The sequence below is a fragment of the Vidua chalybeata genome, chromosome 13, assembly GCF_026979565.1.
Source record: "Vidua chalybeata isolate OUT-0048 chromosome 13, bVidCha1 merged haplotype, whole genome shotgun sequence".
In the NCBI taxonomy this organism is placed as follows: domain Eukaryota; kingdom Metazoa; phylum Chordata; class Aves; order Passeriformes; family Viduidae; genus Vidua; species Vidua chalybeata.
Genome location: NC_071542.1, coordinates 392,663 through 407,182, shown reverse-complemented (window position 1 = coordinate 407,182; position 14,520 = coordinate 392,663). Strand labels below are relative to the sequence as shown.

Below are 14,520 nucleotides of genomic sequence, written 5' to 3'. Positions count from 1 at the left end.
AAGCAGTTTAGTATTCAAACGCAAACTTAAAGCAATGTCAGTGTGTAGGTACACACTGAGCTGGAGCACACACCAAGAAGCTGAGAAACAGGTCCCATTCCTCCATCTACCACTGACTAAATTCATCACCTTGCTTCAGATTTCACCCACCTGTGAAATGGATAATGATCCTTCCTTAACTCATAGGGCAAGAATGTCATTAATATTTGGACATGGTTTCAGATTCTTGAAGAAGAGCTTTTCCATTATATCATTTCCCTGTTCTGGCCAGCCCTTGGACTACAGCTGTGACTGTAGTTTCATCTCTATATCCTATAAGGTATGATGGCTGGGTTTGGTGTCGCCACTTCCAACACGCAGTGCCTCTACAGTGGATGTTTTTGGAAATAAGAAGGAGGTTTTTTTTTTTAAGTAAAGCTTTTGTTTGAAACTCTTCAAACTTCAGGAAAGTTTATGCTTGACTCCAGATCCCAATTCAGCTGCTTGGTACCATCAAAGAGAAACCTATCACTGAAAAAGGATATGAAGTTGCAAGAAAAGGGAAGAAAGGGGACAGCAGCTGACAAAAAGGTATAACAAAGAAATAAGTGAGCAGAGGAAAACCAACAAAAGCTGAAAGTTCATCAAATCTGCATGCAAGGAACTGGACTTGTTTCAAAAGTGGAACTGAAGACTGTATTCAGACTCAGTTGTCTGTGGCTCTTGTTTTTTGCCTCAACTGCCCCAATGCTAATGCACTACAATACTGACACATGCTATACAAAAAGCTGTAGATCCTCTGAGTGACTTGATGAAGCAGAGATCTGAAGTGAATGAGCAAACAGTGCAAACGCCATTCCAATTCACTCCCAGGAACACAGTCCCCTAGAGGCACAGTAAGCAACAGAAGCAGAGGATTCTTTGCTCCTGCCACAACTGTTCAGAGTCCCCAGGCACAGAATGATGTGAAATGATTAATGTTTCATTGTGAATGCCAGCCTCCTGGAAAGAGGATGGAGATGCTCTTGCTGCTGCTGCCCACAACAGGGAGAATGTATACATATATATATGTGCATATATATATATAGATATAAATCTGCACACAGGCTCCATGCTCTGGCACAAGTCGCCCTTTGTTTCTGTAGTACCTGTGGGTGACCAATCCTAAGATGGAAAAACAAACCCAAAATGGATGGATTGGTCCTGAAAGGAGCCTGGAACTGAATCCAGCTCTCTGCAGGCACAGTTGTAATACACAGTCCCTTTTCTAAACTGACACGGCCTGACATTAGTAACCACAAAAATGCATATTCCTGTATTACTCACTTTGGCAAAAGTCCCTGTAAGTCTGTTTTAAAAGCTGTCATTTGCACCCAGAGGCACTCCCAAGGCATCGTTGTGATTAGGGTTGAAATACCTATACTGACACAGTGCTCCAGAATAAGGACAGACATACAGAAACCTGCTCTCAGTTACTATTCCACAGAGGCAATTCATCTGTAAATCAAACATGTGGCACACTTTGCTTCAGATTGCCCTCTTGATGCCCCAAAGCAGCATCTAATCAGATTTCACTCTATCAAATACTCTATCTTTCACTTTATCAATTTGTGTCGTAAGCGATGTAGGAAATAACCCACAATCTCACTCTGTCCTCTCACAGGATAACAGGAACAATCTTTTCCCATGAAGGCCTAAGGTGTTGACTGTACAGAGTAAATATCAGTGCACAGAGAGAACTTTGAGACCTCTGGAGAGGTTAGAAACACTTTGTCTGTCAAAGATTATGTTACAGTCCTGCGGTACTCCACACAGAACTGCAAGACCAAGCTTGATTATTTGAACACAAGGTGAAAGCAGTACATTTTAAGTGCACATTTAAATGGAAGAATTCTTAGAAGAAACCTGGCAAGAAATAGAATAACTTCTTTTACTTTTGGGGAATGTTTACCATTGCGTTATTACATACATGAAAATGAGGATTTCTGAAATTCAAGACATTAAAGCTGTATGCCTTAAGATCTTCTCAAAGCTCAACCTAATCAGAGAACTAAGGATTCTGTAATTGTATGTAAAAGTCTGTAATTATGTGTAAGAGTTTTACCCAGATTTTCATTCTTGACTGCAGAACTGTGTTAAGACACATTCAGAATTCCTGTTTTGGTTGTTACTCTGCTTACTCAGACAAGTTCTATTGATCTCAAAGAGCTTTGTGTACATATGAAAACTGATTAAGAGCTGGGAAAGACCACTGATCCTTTGTCTTTAGTTTTAAGCCTCAGGGAATCTGATTAACTCTCCTGAACTTTAATTCTGACATTTTTTTTGCACTTCTAACTCAAGCAGAGACAGTAACGTGAGAAACTTCCGCTTCCAAAAGAAAAGATTTTTTTTTAAAAATCTGACACAGATGATTAGCAGGGAAACTTCCTTTCTGGAGCACAAGGAGTGGCTGAGGGCCCTGTGGGGGCTCAGCTGGAGGAGGCTCAGAGGGACCTTCTCGCTTTCTGAAACTCCCTGACAGAAGGGTGTAGCTAGGTGGGGATCAGGCTCTTCTCCCAGGAAACAAGTGACATGACCAGAGGAAACAACCACAGGTTGTATCAAAGGAGGTTCAGGCTGATCATCACGGAGAATTTCTTCACAGAAAGGGCAGTCAGGCATTGGAATGAGCTGCCCGGGGAGGTGGTGGAGTCACCATCCCTGAAGTGTTCGAGAAATGATCAGGTGTGGCGCTTCATGCTCTGGCCTACTTGACAAAGCGGTCAACTTCTTCTGGATTTGATGATCTCACGGGTGCCTTCCAACCTTAATGGCTCTGTGACTCTGTGGAGTTAAAGTCTTCTGTGCCGTGGTGAGAGCCGTGGGCAGTGCCGCAGCCCCAGGAGAGTGGGGTCGGGCAGTGCTGTGCTCAGCCTGCCCCTTGTCTCTTCCACACCTCAGACAAGAGGCAGCCAGCGCAGCCTTCCGCCAGGAGCCTCCTACACGGCTGGGCCGGCCGACCTGAACGCGTGCCTCAGTCCTCGGTGCCTCCACAGCTGACACCATCCCTGCTACCGCGGCACCGCAGGGCATCGCTGGCACCGCTGCCACACACCCAGTGCCTGAGGGCTTCTCTTCTCACACACCCAGTGCCTGAGGGCTTCTCACTCACCCAGTGCCTGAGGGCTTCTCACACACCCAGTGCCTGAGGCCTTCTCACACCCCCAGTGCCTGAGGGCTTCTCACACACCCAGTGCCTGAGGGCTTCTCACACCCCCAATGCCTGAGGGCTTCTCACACACCCAGTGCCTGAGGGCTGCTCACACCCCCAGTGCCTGAGGGCTTCTCTTCTCACACCCCCAGTGCCTGAGGGCTTCTCACACCCCCAGTGCCTGAGGGCTTCTCACTCACCCCCAGTGTCTGAGGGCTTCTCACACCCCCAGTGCCTGAGGCCTTCTCACACACCCAGTGTCTGAGGGCTTCTCACACCCCCAGTGCCTGAGGGCTTCTCACACACCCAGTGCCTGAGGGCTTCTCTTCTCACACCCCCAGTGCCTGAGGGCTTCTCACACACCCAGTGCCTGAGGGCTTCTCTTCTCACACCCCCAGTGCCTGAGGGCTTCTTACACCCCCAATGCCTGAGGGCTTCTCACACACCCAGTGCCTGAGGGCTTCTCACACCCCCAATGCCTGAGGGCTTCTCACACCCCCAGTGCCTGAGGGCTGCTCACACCCCCAGTGCCTGAGGGCTTCTCTTCTCACACACCCAGTGCCTGAGGGCTTCTCACACACCCAGTGTCTGAGGGCTTCTCACACACCCAGTGCCTGAGGCCTTCTCACACACCCAGTGCCTGAGGGCTTCTCACACAACCAGTGCCTGAGGGCTTCTCACACACCCAGTGTCTGAGGGCTTCTCACTCACCCAGTGCCTGAGGGCTTCTCTTCTCACACCCCCAGTGCCTGAGGGCTTCTCACTCACCCCCAGTGCCTGAGGGCTTCTCACACCCCCAGTGCCTGAGGGCTTCTCACACCCCCAGTGCCTGAGGGCTTCTCACACCCCCAGTCCCTGAGGGCTTCTCACACACCCAGTGCCTGAGGGCTTCTCACACACCCAGTGTCTGAGGGCTTCTCACTCACCCCGAGTGCCTGAGGGCTTCTCACACACCCAGTGCCTGAGGGCTTCTCACTCACCCAGTGCCTGAGGGCTTCTCACACACCCAGTGCCTGAGGGCTTCTCACTCACCCAGTGCCTGAGGGCTTCTCACACACCCAGTGCCTGAGGGCTTCTCACACCGACGGCGCCGGCCCCACGCCCGGCTGTCCTGAGGGTGAGCGGGAGCGTGAAGCGATACACAGAATAAATAAATAGACTCCATAACCTGGTGTAGTTATGAAGTGGGTCTGTATGTCAGTGCCCGGCACAGGTGAGATAGCTCTCCAAAACTTGTGCCCCGAGCCTCAGTCTGACCCACACCTTTATTCCCAAAGCTGTTCCATATGCAATACATTGCACAACTTTTTCATGCATATTCAACCCCTGGCCTGTCCTCGCCTCTCATGCTAAATAGGTCCATGCCCTTCTGGGCACGCCTGGTTTGCTGTGGTGGTCGCACGGGGGTCTCTTGGTGGTCCTGAGGCTGAAGATTGTGGTCTTCCTCATGGCAGAACTTTTGAACTTTTCCTCTCTGCGCGTGCGCTTTTGGTCCTTTGGTGCTGATCTGAGTACGTCTGTCAGTCTTGATAGGCTTGGAGACAGAGGAGCTTCTTTATCTGGGTTCTTTGGCTCTTCTGGTATTGTTCTTTATGCAAGAAGCTCTAGAAATTTGCATTTTCCTATGCCCTTTGTACCAGGCAGATGTTGCTTAAGTAAAAGGTTAAAATTCAACACATAACTCTACAAGCTAAATTATAAATACTTAATTCATTTTGTTAACCTAACTCTAAAAATCTCTGTTTCAAGGGGACGAGTGAGAGGCGGCGATGAAGATGTAAACCGTGGGACGCAGCTGCGGGACGTGGGGTCCCCGGGGGCGCTGAGGGTCAGGACGCGGGGCCGGGGGCTCAGCCCCGCTGTCCCCGGGGTTCAGCCCCGCTGTCCCCGGAGGTTCAGCCCCGCTGTCCTCGGGGGTTCAGCCCCGCTGTCCCCGGGGCTCAGCCCCGCTGTCCCCAGGGTTCAGCCCCGCTGTCCTCGGGGGTTCAGCCCCGCTGTCCCCGGAGGTTCAGCCCCGCTGTCCTCGGGGGTTCAGCCCCGCTGTCCCGGGGGTTTAGCCCCGCTGTCCCCGGAGGTTCAGCCCCGCTGTCCTCGGGGGTTCAGCCCCGCTGTCCCGGGGGTTTAGCCCCGCTGTCCCCGGAGGCTCAGCCCCGCTGTCCTCGGGGGTTCAGCCTCGCTGTCCCGGGGGTTTAGCCCCGCTGTCCCCGGAGGTTCAGCCCCGCTGTCCCCGGGGCTCAGCCCCGCTGTCCCCGGGGGTTCAGCCCCGCTGTCCCCGGGGGTTCAGCCCCGCTGTCCCCGGAGGTTCAGCCCCGCTGTCCCCGAGGTTCAGCCCCGCTGTCCCGGAGGTTCAGCCCCGCTGTCCTCGGGGTTCAGCCCCGCTGTCCCTGGAGGTTCAGCCCCGCTGTCCTCGGGGTTCAGCCCCGCTGTCCCCGGAGGTTCAGCCCCGCTGTCCCCGGAGGCTCAGCCCCGCTGTCCCCGGAGGTTCAGCCCCGCTGTCCCCGGGGCCGTTTCCGCCGGCAGGACGTGCCCGCCTGCGCCTCCCGGCCACAGGGCGGCGGCAGAGGGCGCGGAGCCGGTGGCGCGGGGGAGCGGCGCTCTCTGTGGTACGTGAGGTCATCAAGGCACGACGGCGGCCGGAGCCGTGTCCGGCTCCTCTGGGCGCGCTCCCGTCGGGGTTGTTTTCAGAAAGACATGACCACGCAGGTAATTAAAAACACAGCGTTGGCTAAGCTGACTGCTGGTTTGAGGCGTGTGTATATGTATTGTATATGTATGCGTGTGTGTATAGGCTGCTCATGTGTAATATTAATTATTTTTTTCCTTTCTAGTACGGTATTCTCTTCAAGCAAGAGCAAGGTGAGCGAACGCTAACGGGTATTGAGCAATGTTGGTGTTCTGGGATTATGTACAGTTGATAATGGCAGGCATCCGTGTGAGGAGACCTGGTTATGTTTATATTAGGCATAAATCTGAGTAACTCAGAGGTAGCTGTGCTGCTTTTTCGGTAGTGACGCTGGTCACACAACACTGCATATTTTGGAACGAAGAAGACAGTGACCAGGCTCTCGGAGCACTCAATAGGCCTGAGGAGCAGAGCAGGGTCTATTGCCAACCTTGCAGCTAGCCAGTTCAGCATTACCTGAACTGGTTGTGGTCTTCTAGCAAAAGAAAATACTTATTTTTTAATTGCCGTGCATATATTCTCTTTTAGCTCATGACGATGCCATTTGGTCAGTTGCCTGGGGCAAAAATAAAAATGATGGTTCTGAAACAGTGATCTCTGGCTCTTTGGATGATCTGGTAAAGGTCTGGAAGTGGTAAGTGCTCCATATGAATCTGTGTTAGGCCTTGGAAGTAGTCAGTGTGGAGCAGCCTTGAATTTCCACAATCTCCAGGGATGATAGAAGAATGGCACACAGAGCTGCTTCTTCGAGCAAGTTTATCTGCACTGGTGTGTGCTCTCTCTGGGAGCGGTGGCATTCTGGTGTGCTTGCATTTCCAGAAAAATGAGAATCCTTTTGAAAATGCCTGTCAGAGAATACTTGATGTATTTCTAAACCAAAGAATGAGAAATGCTTCTTTTGATGAGACAGTGCATTTGGAGATGTGTGTTGTGAAAGAAATCATGGCAATAGTGAGAAAGAGGAAATGACATCTTCCTTTTTTATTGAAAAAAAGCTCCTGATAATCCTTATGCAAGCGTGCTTTTGCAAAGAAGCTACTGTCTCTTGAGCAAAGCAGTGTGGAGGGTGTGCTTCACCTCAGGGACAGATGTAGCTTGGTTGGGGGGACTGTGCAAATGCCAGTGCTGAGCTCATAGGTCAGCTCTGTGCGCACCCCCAGGCTGCCGTGTGAGGGACATTTCTTGGTGGGATGGCTCCAAACCCAGGGTGAAGCACCTGCTTGGCAGGAACGTGGTAAATTACTGATTTGTCAGGTCTTTAAGAACAGAGGGTTTGTGTGTAGCCCCTCACATTTTCATGGCAGGGCTTGGGTTGCCGTGTGTTGAACCAAGGGAGGAGCGTGGATTGTTTGTTTGTTTGGGGTGAGGCTGGGGGTGTTCAGCACCCCCAGCCGTTCCCAGCGAGGCTTTTCCCTCCCTTGCACGGCAGGAACGACGAGAAGCTGGATCTGCAGTGGACTCTGGAGGGTCACCAGCTGGGGGTGGTGTCTGTGGACATCAGCCACACGGGGGCCATCGCAGCATCCAGCTCCCTGGACGCCCACATTCGCCTCTGGGACTTGGAGACTGGCAAGCAGATCAAGTCCATGGATGCTGGTCCTGGTAAGACACCAGTGTGACTCCTCCTGGCAAATACTGGGGGACTGGGGTGCATGAGGGGAATAAGGTCTTTGGGGGGTTCTTTAGTCTTTCCTGTATTTGCACAAGTGTTAAAGGTTTTATGAACACAAAGCAGCGTCAACTTTACATTTATTTTTACACGCTGTTTGTGCTTTCTCAGGTACACATAGTTGGCTTTTTGCTGTGTGCATAAAGCAGAATGGAAACCAGCTTGCTCTTTACACACACATTGGTAAAGGAATATTTGGAAGAAATAATTCAAATGCTTATTCAGATGTATTTACAAAGGAGCTCTGAACATTCTTCATAACACTGCAGTGAATTTGAGCCGTGCATGTGATCCTTTTTGATCCAGAATGTCCAATCCTAAGCAAGCAAGTCAAAACAGCTACCAATGGTAACAATGCTCCAAGCTGGAATTCAGGGCCTAAGGTCTTATTCCAAATATTTAATGAATCCACTGGAAGTCACAAATTTAAGAACAATCTTGCAGTGTTTTAGGCAATTAATATTTAACTTTTAGAAAAAAAAACCTGTGAATTACATTGTGCCAGATAAATACATGGCACTGCTATGAAAAATGATGGTTTTTTACATTCAGTTGCAGGAATGTTATCTGTGTTACATTTGTATATCTGCATTTCTCCTGCATCTTCTGTGCTTTGCTACATATTAGTGTTGATTTTTTCAGTAGTTTCAATCTTTTGGTACCAGGAAAAAAGTAAGAATTTAGACTTAACTGATGCGGTCTATAATTGTAAATTTATTGTTACATGAGGGTCTCATAAGGTCAGGGTCTTACTGGAAATTTAATCTTTTATCAGATGTAAGTAAATGGCTCGAGCTACACTCCATTAATTACACAAAAGGGGTAACTTGATAAGCTTGTACACTCTTAGAGGGTTACACATCTAAACAGATGCATACAGAACTGACACCGTTGAATAAGAACCAGGAACAGGATCCAGCTAACTGTTCTTTATTTTTTAATACAGTTGATGCTTGGTCCCTGGCTTTTTCACCCGATTCCCAGTACCTTGCAACAGGAAGTCATGTGGGGAAAGTAAATATTTTCGGTGTTGAAACTGGAAAGAAAGAATATTCTCTGGACACCAGAGGAAAGTTCATCCTTAGCATTGCATATGTAAGAAGCACGATTGATAATTCCTTATGAGAAATTGCTATTGCTGTAATCTGTTGTAAATGGGTATTTTTGTTTATCATTTTATCTCTACAGTAATACTAGGTGACAGCCACAGTTCCAAATACAAATTGTGTGACCTTTTTCCCCTTGCACATCTGGAAAATATATTTGGATCTTGTTTATAGTCTTCGGGACTTTTGAAGCCCAGCTATCTTGCATAGGTCATTATTTGTGAAAAGTTGCCAAGGGAATGTCAGGGCTTACACACCATAAATGCACGCAGATGTTGAATCACACTTTTTGTGTTTTATTACAGAGTCCAGATGGAAAATACTTGGCCAGTGGAGCAATAGATGGCATCATCAATATTTTTGATATTGCGACTGGAAAACTTCTGCATACGCTAGAAGGTATGGTTTGGTCATTTGCAGTACCTAATTCTGACCTCACTTCTGAGAAAATTAAAGGATGTAATGCAAGTCAGAATAAGCTACAACAACCACGGCAAAAGTGAGTTGACATTTTTGTCCATTAGACAGTATTTAGTTATTTAGCGTGCCCTAACCTAAACCACTTAAAATATTAGAGGCAAACTGTAAACTTGGGCTTGCATCATAAATGCCTTTTAAAGGCATTTTAAAAAGATACAGCCAGTAATGCTTAACTAAATTCTTAAATTGGCGCTCTTTGTATTGCAGAAAAAAGTACAAGGGAATGAAGCCAAGCCAAATGTGTGCTGCCATGCATGTGGTTTTTCTTTTTCTTACGTGATTTGTTCTAAAGCAATTTTTTGCTGTTCTAAAAAATAACTGAACATTTTATGTTGTAGAATACATGCTTTTTTTTCTAACAGATAAATGGGCTTTTAGTGTTCATGCTATTTCTGCCCCGTCGTAACCAAAACCCCAACCACTTAAATATGCAATCATACTATAAAATACGACATAATTTCTAATAGAGATCCACAGCTGAAAGAAACAAGATACTTTTTGTGTTGCAGACATGCCTTAACATTCACAGTTGAGAATTGCTGCCCGTTTCCATTTTCTGTTGCGGGAAGAAGCCTCTAGAGAGAAAGAGGCTTCCGAGGCTGGTGTCTCTGAGCAGGCAGTGCTGTTGTGGAGTAGCTTGCTGAGTGCTGTGTCAGTCAGAGGATGCCAGTCCTGCTCTGTGTCCCTGTGCCTGCAGGCCACGCCATGCCGATCCGCTCGCTGACCTTCTCCCCTGACTCCCAGTTACTCGTCACCGCCTCCGACGACGGCTACATCAAGATCTACGATGTGTGAGTGGGGACTGCCAGCCCTGCAGGCAGGACAGCAACTGCTTGGAGAGGCTGACACTGTGAAACATCAAACCCTCGGCTCTCCAGAATTCCTTTCAGCTTTTGGTGACTTTTTATGTAGTAAATAACCTTAAATCATAAAATACTACATCCTTATATAGTTTTTGAAAGTGCAGAGGTAGAAGAAAGCTGTAAATTGAAAACAAATTACTTTCCTCATATTTGCCTGTAGGCAGTAGTCTAATTCTTCTGTGTATCTGTCCTGTGAGCTTGTGTTCACCCTTCCTAAAACATCTGTTCTGTACTCAGCTAATTATCTTTATGACCTATTTCTGTTGCATCTTGCAATACCTTGGAAGACCCTGGGGAGGAAATGGCCCTGCTTCAGTGGTCTTCACCCCCTAAACCTGCATTGCTTTGGCTTTGGTGAAACTCTTTGTCCTCCTAAGCCTGTCTTCTTAGTGACTTATTTTTATGTTAACTATTTGAAATGGAAACACAGAATCTGCTGTAACACCAGTTCAGCTTGGATGAACAAATGTCCAGAAGTCACCTTCCATTGAACCATTCTTGACTGCACTAGCCAGAGTATATTCCTGTTGATTTTTCCCTGGAATTCACAAAGCAAATGTTAATGTGTTCTTTCCACAGGCAACATGCAAACTTGGCTGGCACATTAAGTGGTCATGGATCCTGGGTTTTAAATGTAGCATTTTGTCCTGATGATACCCATTTTGTTTCCAGGTACTGAGGATTTTTAATTGTTTATGATTACTGAAAAATGAAATAACATGAAATTTAAAGGCTTGAGCCAATCTGTGATGTGGCACCAGCTGTAGTGAGAGCATTTTACAGAGTAAGTAATCTCACTGCAGTGTAGTTCCTGACAAGTGAAAAACACCTGACCTAAGAGTATGTCACTTTGATTCTAAATAGCTGAAAAATTGCTGTTGAATCAAGAATTACAACCTAAACTAGTGGTACATTAATCTACTTGAACTTTAGCATTCATTCTTAAAACAGCTGAGACAGCTGGGGGACCAAGTATATGTAAGAGGAATTTCCTTATCCCAAGAACTTGCCTCAAAGAATTTTTTGGCCAAAATGGGAGTCTTCATTTTCACATTGCAGATGTTGGAACAGTAAATTTATTTTAAAGGTAATGGAACGTGGCAGAAGATGCAGTCCTTTACTACTTCATCCCTGTATTTGATGGGTGAAAGAGGGTTTCTTATATCTACCACATGAGACCCTTTAATGTTTGATATATTAATTTAAACCTTAATCAGTATTACTTTTCTTTCAGTTCATCTGATAAAAGTGTGAAGGTTTGGGATGCTGGAACGAGGACCTGTGTCCATACTTTTTTTGACCACCAAGATCAGGTATGGCTGCTATTCCCTGAATCACCACATTCCCAGGAGAGCTTGTGTAGTTGTGCACATTTGTGCTTCACTTTGGTGCTGCACCTCCAGGCTTGCAGTAATTCAACTTTAGCCTGCTATAATAAAATTTTACAAGTTGTGGTTATTTAGCACTTAATATTGAACTAGTACTCCCTGGTGTATATGCTGATCTCTTCCAAGTAATTAACATTTTTCAGGCCCAAATAAAGGCAATCCTGAGTGGCCTAAGTCTCACCAGACTCTATTTGTTACCTTTGTCTCTGGTTTTACGTATTTCTGTGACTAACACGGCACGTGCATGTGTAAGGGTGGGAATACTTATTTAAAAGGATGGAATTACTTAAACAGATGCTTGAAAGCAGCCTGGAAACTTGGGAGCTTTTCCTCCTTCTGTGTCTGTAATACCATGGGTTTTTAATTTATTGTTCAGTAATAGCTACCTGTGAGGGAAGGAGTTAGGTTTCTACCCATTTACTCTTTGTCCAGATGTTAGGTGATAAATAGAACAATGTTATATTTTAATGGAGCACTGAGCAAGAAACAAAGGACATTCTTCCAGATTTTTTTTGAATGTTTTCTTCCATAGTAAATTCTTGCTGGTAACCTTCTTTTCAGTTACCTATAGTTACAGGGGTTTTACTAGTGAAGTACCAAGTGGGACTTGATTTCCCCTGTTATTTTAGCTGTTGTGTATGATCTCATTCTGTTGTGTATGTGTATGTGCTCATTCAGTAGCAGAGATGTGTTAGTTACTGAGAACGCTGGGTTTGGGTACTAATGCAGAATAGTGTATGAGATTGCCCAAAACATACTGCTGTCAACACCCACTCTGCATTTCACATTGATCTGCTGGGTAAACTGCACTCTTCCTGTTATCATTCTGATGGAGATGGGTGTCAAGTAAGAGCTTGTGTAACTGTCTTAGAGGACTGACCTGAATTTTTCTAAGTAAGTTTTGCACTGGCAGGTAAATGGTTATCTGAAAGAGCTCAAGGATAAACCTGGTCATTCTTCAGTCTGTCATGATGTCTCAGTCTGCATGACAAATGCTTCTTGCTCTTGCTTTCCTGCACTGTAAAATACTATTTTCAGAAAGGGCTGCAGGATGGGCAAGAGTGGAAATGCTTGGGTTATTTATGCAAACTGGGGCAAGCACTTTTCAGCCCTGACCGAGTACCTCTGGCTAGTGTAAGCCACAGTCAGTGGGACTGGCAGTAGCAGCTCGTCAGGCTCCTAGAGGGCAGTGTCCTACTCTGCTTGGGCAGCCTCAGCTGCTGGTGAAGCACAAGCCAGAACGGCACCGCTTCTAATTAGCTGACTTTCAATAATCCTTCCTCTACTGCTTGTAATAAATATTACTGCCAAAAAGATTATTTTCCTTTGTCCTCTCTGGATAAACTTGCATATGTCTTTTTTACAGGTTTGGGGAGTGAAATACAATGGAAGTGGGTCCAAAATTGTGTCTGTTGGTGATGACCAAGAAATTCATATTTATGACTGTCCAGTTTAAATGTCTTGACTCAGATACTTCAGTAAATCTCTTGTAGCAGTTTCAAGGGACTGCTACTGTCCTGTGTAATTTTTTTTAGTATGATAAAAGCATTCATACTGATCTGCAAAACCAGATCTAATTTTGATTTTGCTTAGCATGAGAAAAAACATTACTTTTTTAAAATAAAAGCTACAGTTCCAAGTCCTTGTGTCTAATTTTTGGGGAAAAAGTATTTTTGGAAATAGATAGTCATGGGTGAAGTAACTGCTCAGTTAATCACCTCTGCCTTTAAACATAAATAGACCAGAGCTGGAAAGCATGGGCTAAGTGTTACAACAGCTTATTTTAGCAGAAGGAAAATGACTGAGGCTGTTACAGACATGGGAAATGACAGCCTCAGCTTGTCCTGAAGAGGATCACTTAAGCTGAACACCTGTTTCAACAATTGTGTGATACATGAACATAGATCATTCATCATGGTTTAATTTCACTAAAGGGGACCAGTTATTTCTAACCCTGACTTAATACACACACTACCAGCAAATAGGTAAAATGGAAAAAAGCTTTAATGGGATTGCTGTACTGTAGTATCATGTGTGTTACAAAACAGCAGCAGTATACCCAGTGCAGGTGGTTTTGGTTTATTCGTTTTAGTTAAGGCACAAGTATACAATGCCTAGGAGGAAGTAAAAACCCTTTCTAGGGAAGGCTGAAATACAAAGCTTGAGCTTCTGAAAGGTCAAACTTTTATTTGCAAGTATTTGCTTGTATGTAACACATTAGAGGACAGTTTGTAACCTTAGGTCACACACAAAGAAGCAGCTGAAGGAATGTTACTGTAAACCCACAAAACACAGGAAGAGGGCTATGAGGCAGAGAGGAGGGCATGCACAAGGTGCTTCTGAAATACAAAATGAGACAGGTATGAGTGATGCAGCTAACACAAATAATCTAGACTAGATAACATGAGTCTGAGCTTAGAAGAACTTGTTTAAATAAAGGGGCTTCCAGCATGGCTTAGAAAGTACAAGAGAAGCACGAGAAAAGGTGAAGTACTATTTATTAGAAGTTATTCTGCTATGTTTTATTCTATGAAATTAATTTTCCAGTATGAAAGTATTTACATAAGACACTCCACTTAGCCTCTATCGATATTGCCAAAGTCTTATAGAAATAGCACAGGTGAATAAATTGAGAACCTTCACAGCAAGGAAAATGCATACCAACTCAGTTGGTTCTCAGCAGTATGACATTTGCTTTATATAGAAAGACTACAAGAACACAATATAAATTAGTTACAAAAAGGTGATACTGACAGCGCAGCAACTCAATTTGCTGAACACAAAAACCACAAGCAGTGGCTATTACAGCCATGCAGTTTTCATTGTGAAAATTTACATCTTAGATGACATCCACTCCACCTTGCTTTAAGATGCCTGACATTGTACTCCTGTTCTTGGACCCTCCTCATCTTCTTCATATGCTTCTCCTGCACTGTTACGGTAGGTTTGCTCATTTGGATCAAAATCTTCAAGGTCTACCTGATCCATCTCATCTGTAACCATAACATCTTCTCGTGAAGGAAGCAGAGCCTCCAGCAGAGACAGTTTCTCCCTTGGGAGCCAGTAGTGCTCTGGAAACTGCACCTACAATTTTACGTATTTTTTAAAATGAGTATTTGTTCATGTGCAAACATGAGTATACTGGCTACAGAAAAGCAT

The 14,520-nt window shown here is 45.6% G+C and overlaps 2 protein-coding genes across 7 annotated transcripts in view; one reads left to right on the top strand and one right to left on the bottom strand.

Moving 5' to 3' along the window:
* Positions 1-5,715: 5,715 nt before the first annotated feature.
* Positions 5,716-13,000, top strand: SKIC8 (SKI8 subunit of superkiller complex). 2 transcript variants are annotated; one of them, XM_053954424.1, is made up of 10 exons: positions 5,731-5,875; positions 6,001-6,028; positions 6,384-6,489; positions 7,285-7,457; positions 8,471-8,619; positions 8,936-9,029; positions 9,808-9,901; positions 10,553-10,645; positions 11,208-11,286; positions 12,728-13,000. In XM_053954424.1, exons 1-10 carry the CDS (start codon positions 5,864-5,866, stop codon positions 12,815-12,817), a joined length of 918 nt encoding a protein of 305 aa, XP_053810399.1. In that variant the 5' UTR covers positions 5,731-5,863; the 3' UTR covers positions 12,818-13,000. The 2 variants fall into 2 exon arrangements, with proteins under 2 accessions (XP_053810398.1, XP_053810399.1); XM_053954423.1 differs by lacking the exon at positions 12,728-13,000 and having other exon boundaries at positions 5,716-5,875; positions 11,208-12,720.
* A 522-nt stretch (positions 13,001-13,522) lies between these two features.
* The window catches only part of DNAJA4 (DnaJ heat shock protein family (Hsp40) member A4), a 73,098-nt gene continuing 72,100 nt past the window's right edge, over positions 13,523-14,520 (bottom strand). For all 5 annotated transcript variants that reach the window (XM_053954420.1, XM_053954416.1, XM_053954417.1 and 2 more), the window contains one exon: positions 13,523-14,445. In XM_053954420.1, the coding sequence (XP_053810395.1) occupies positions 14,227-14,445 (219 nt within the window). In that variant the 3' untranslated portion in view covers positions 13,523-14,226. The remainder of the gene's footprint in view (positions 14,446-14,520) is intronic.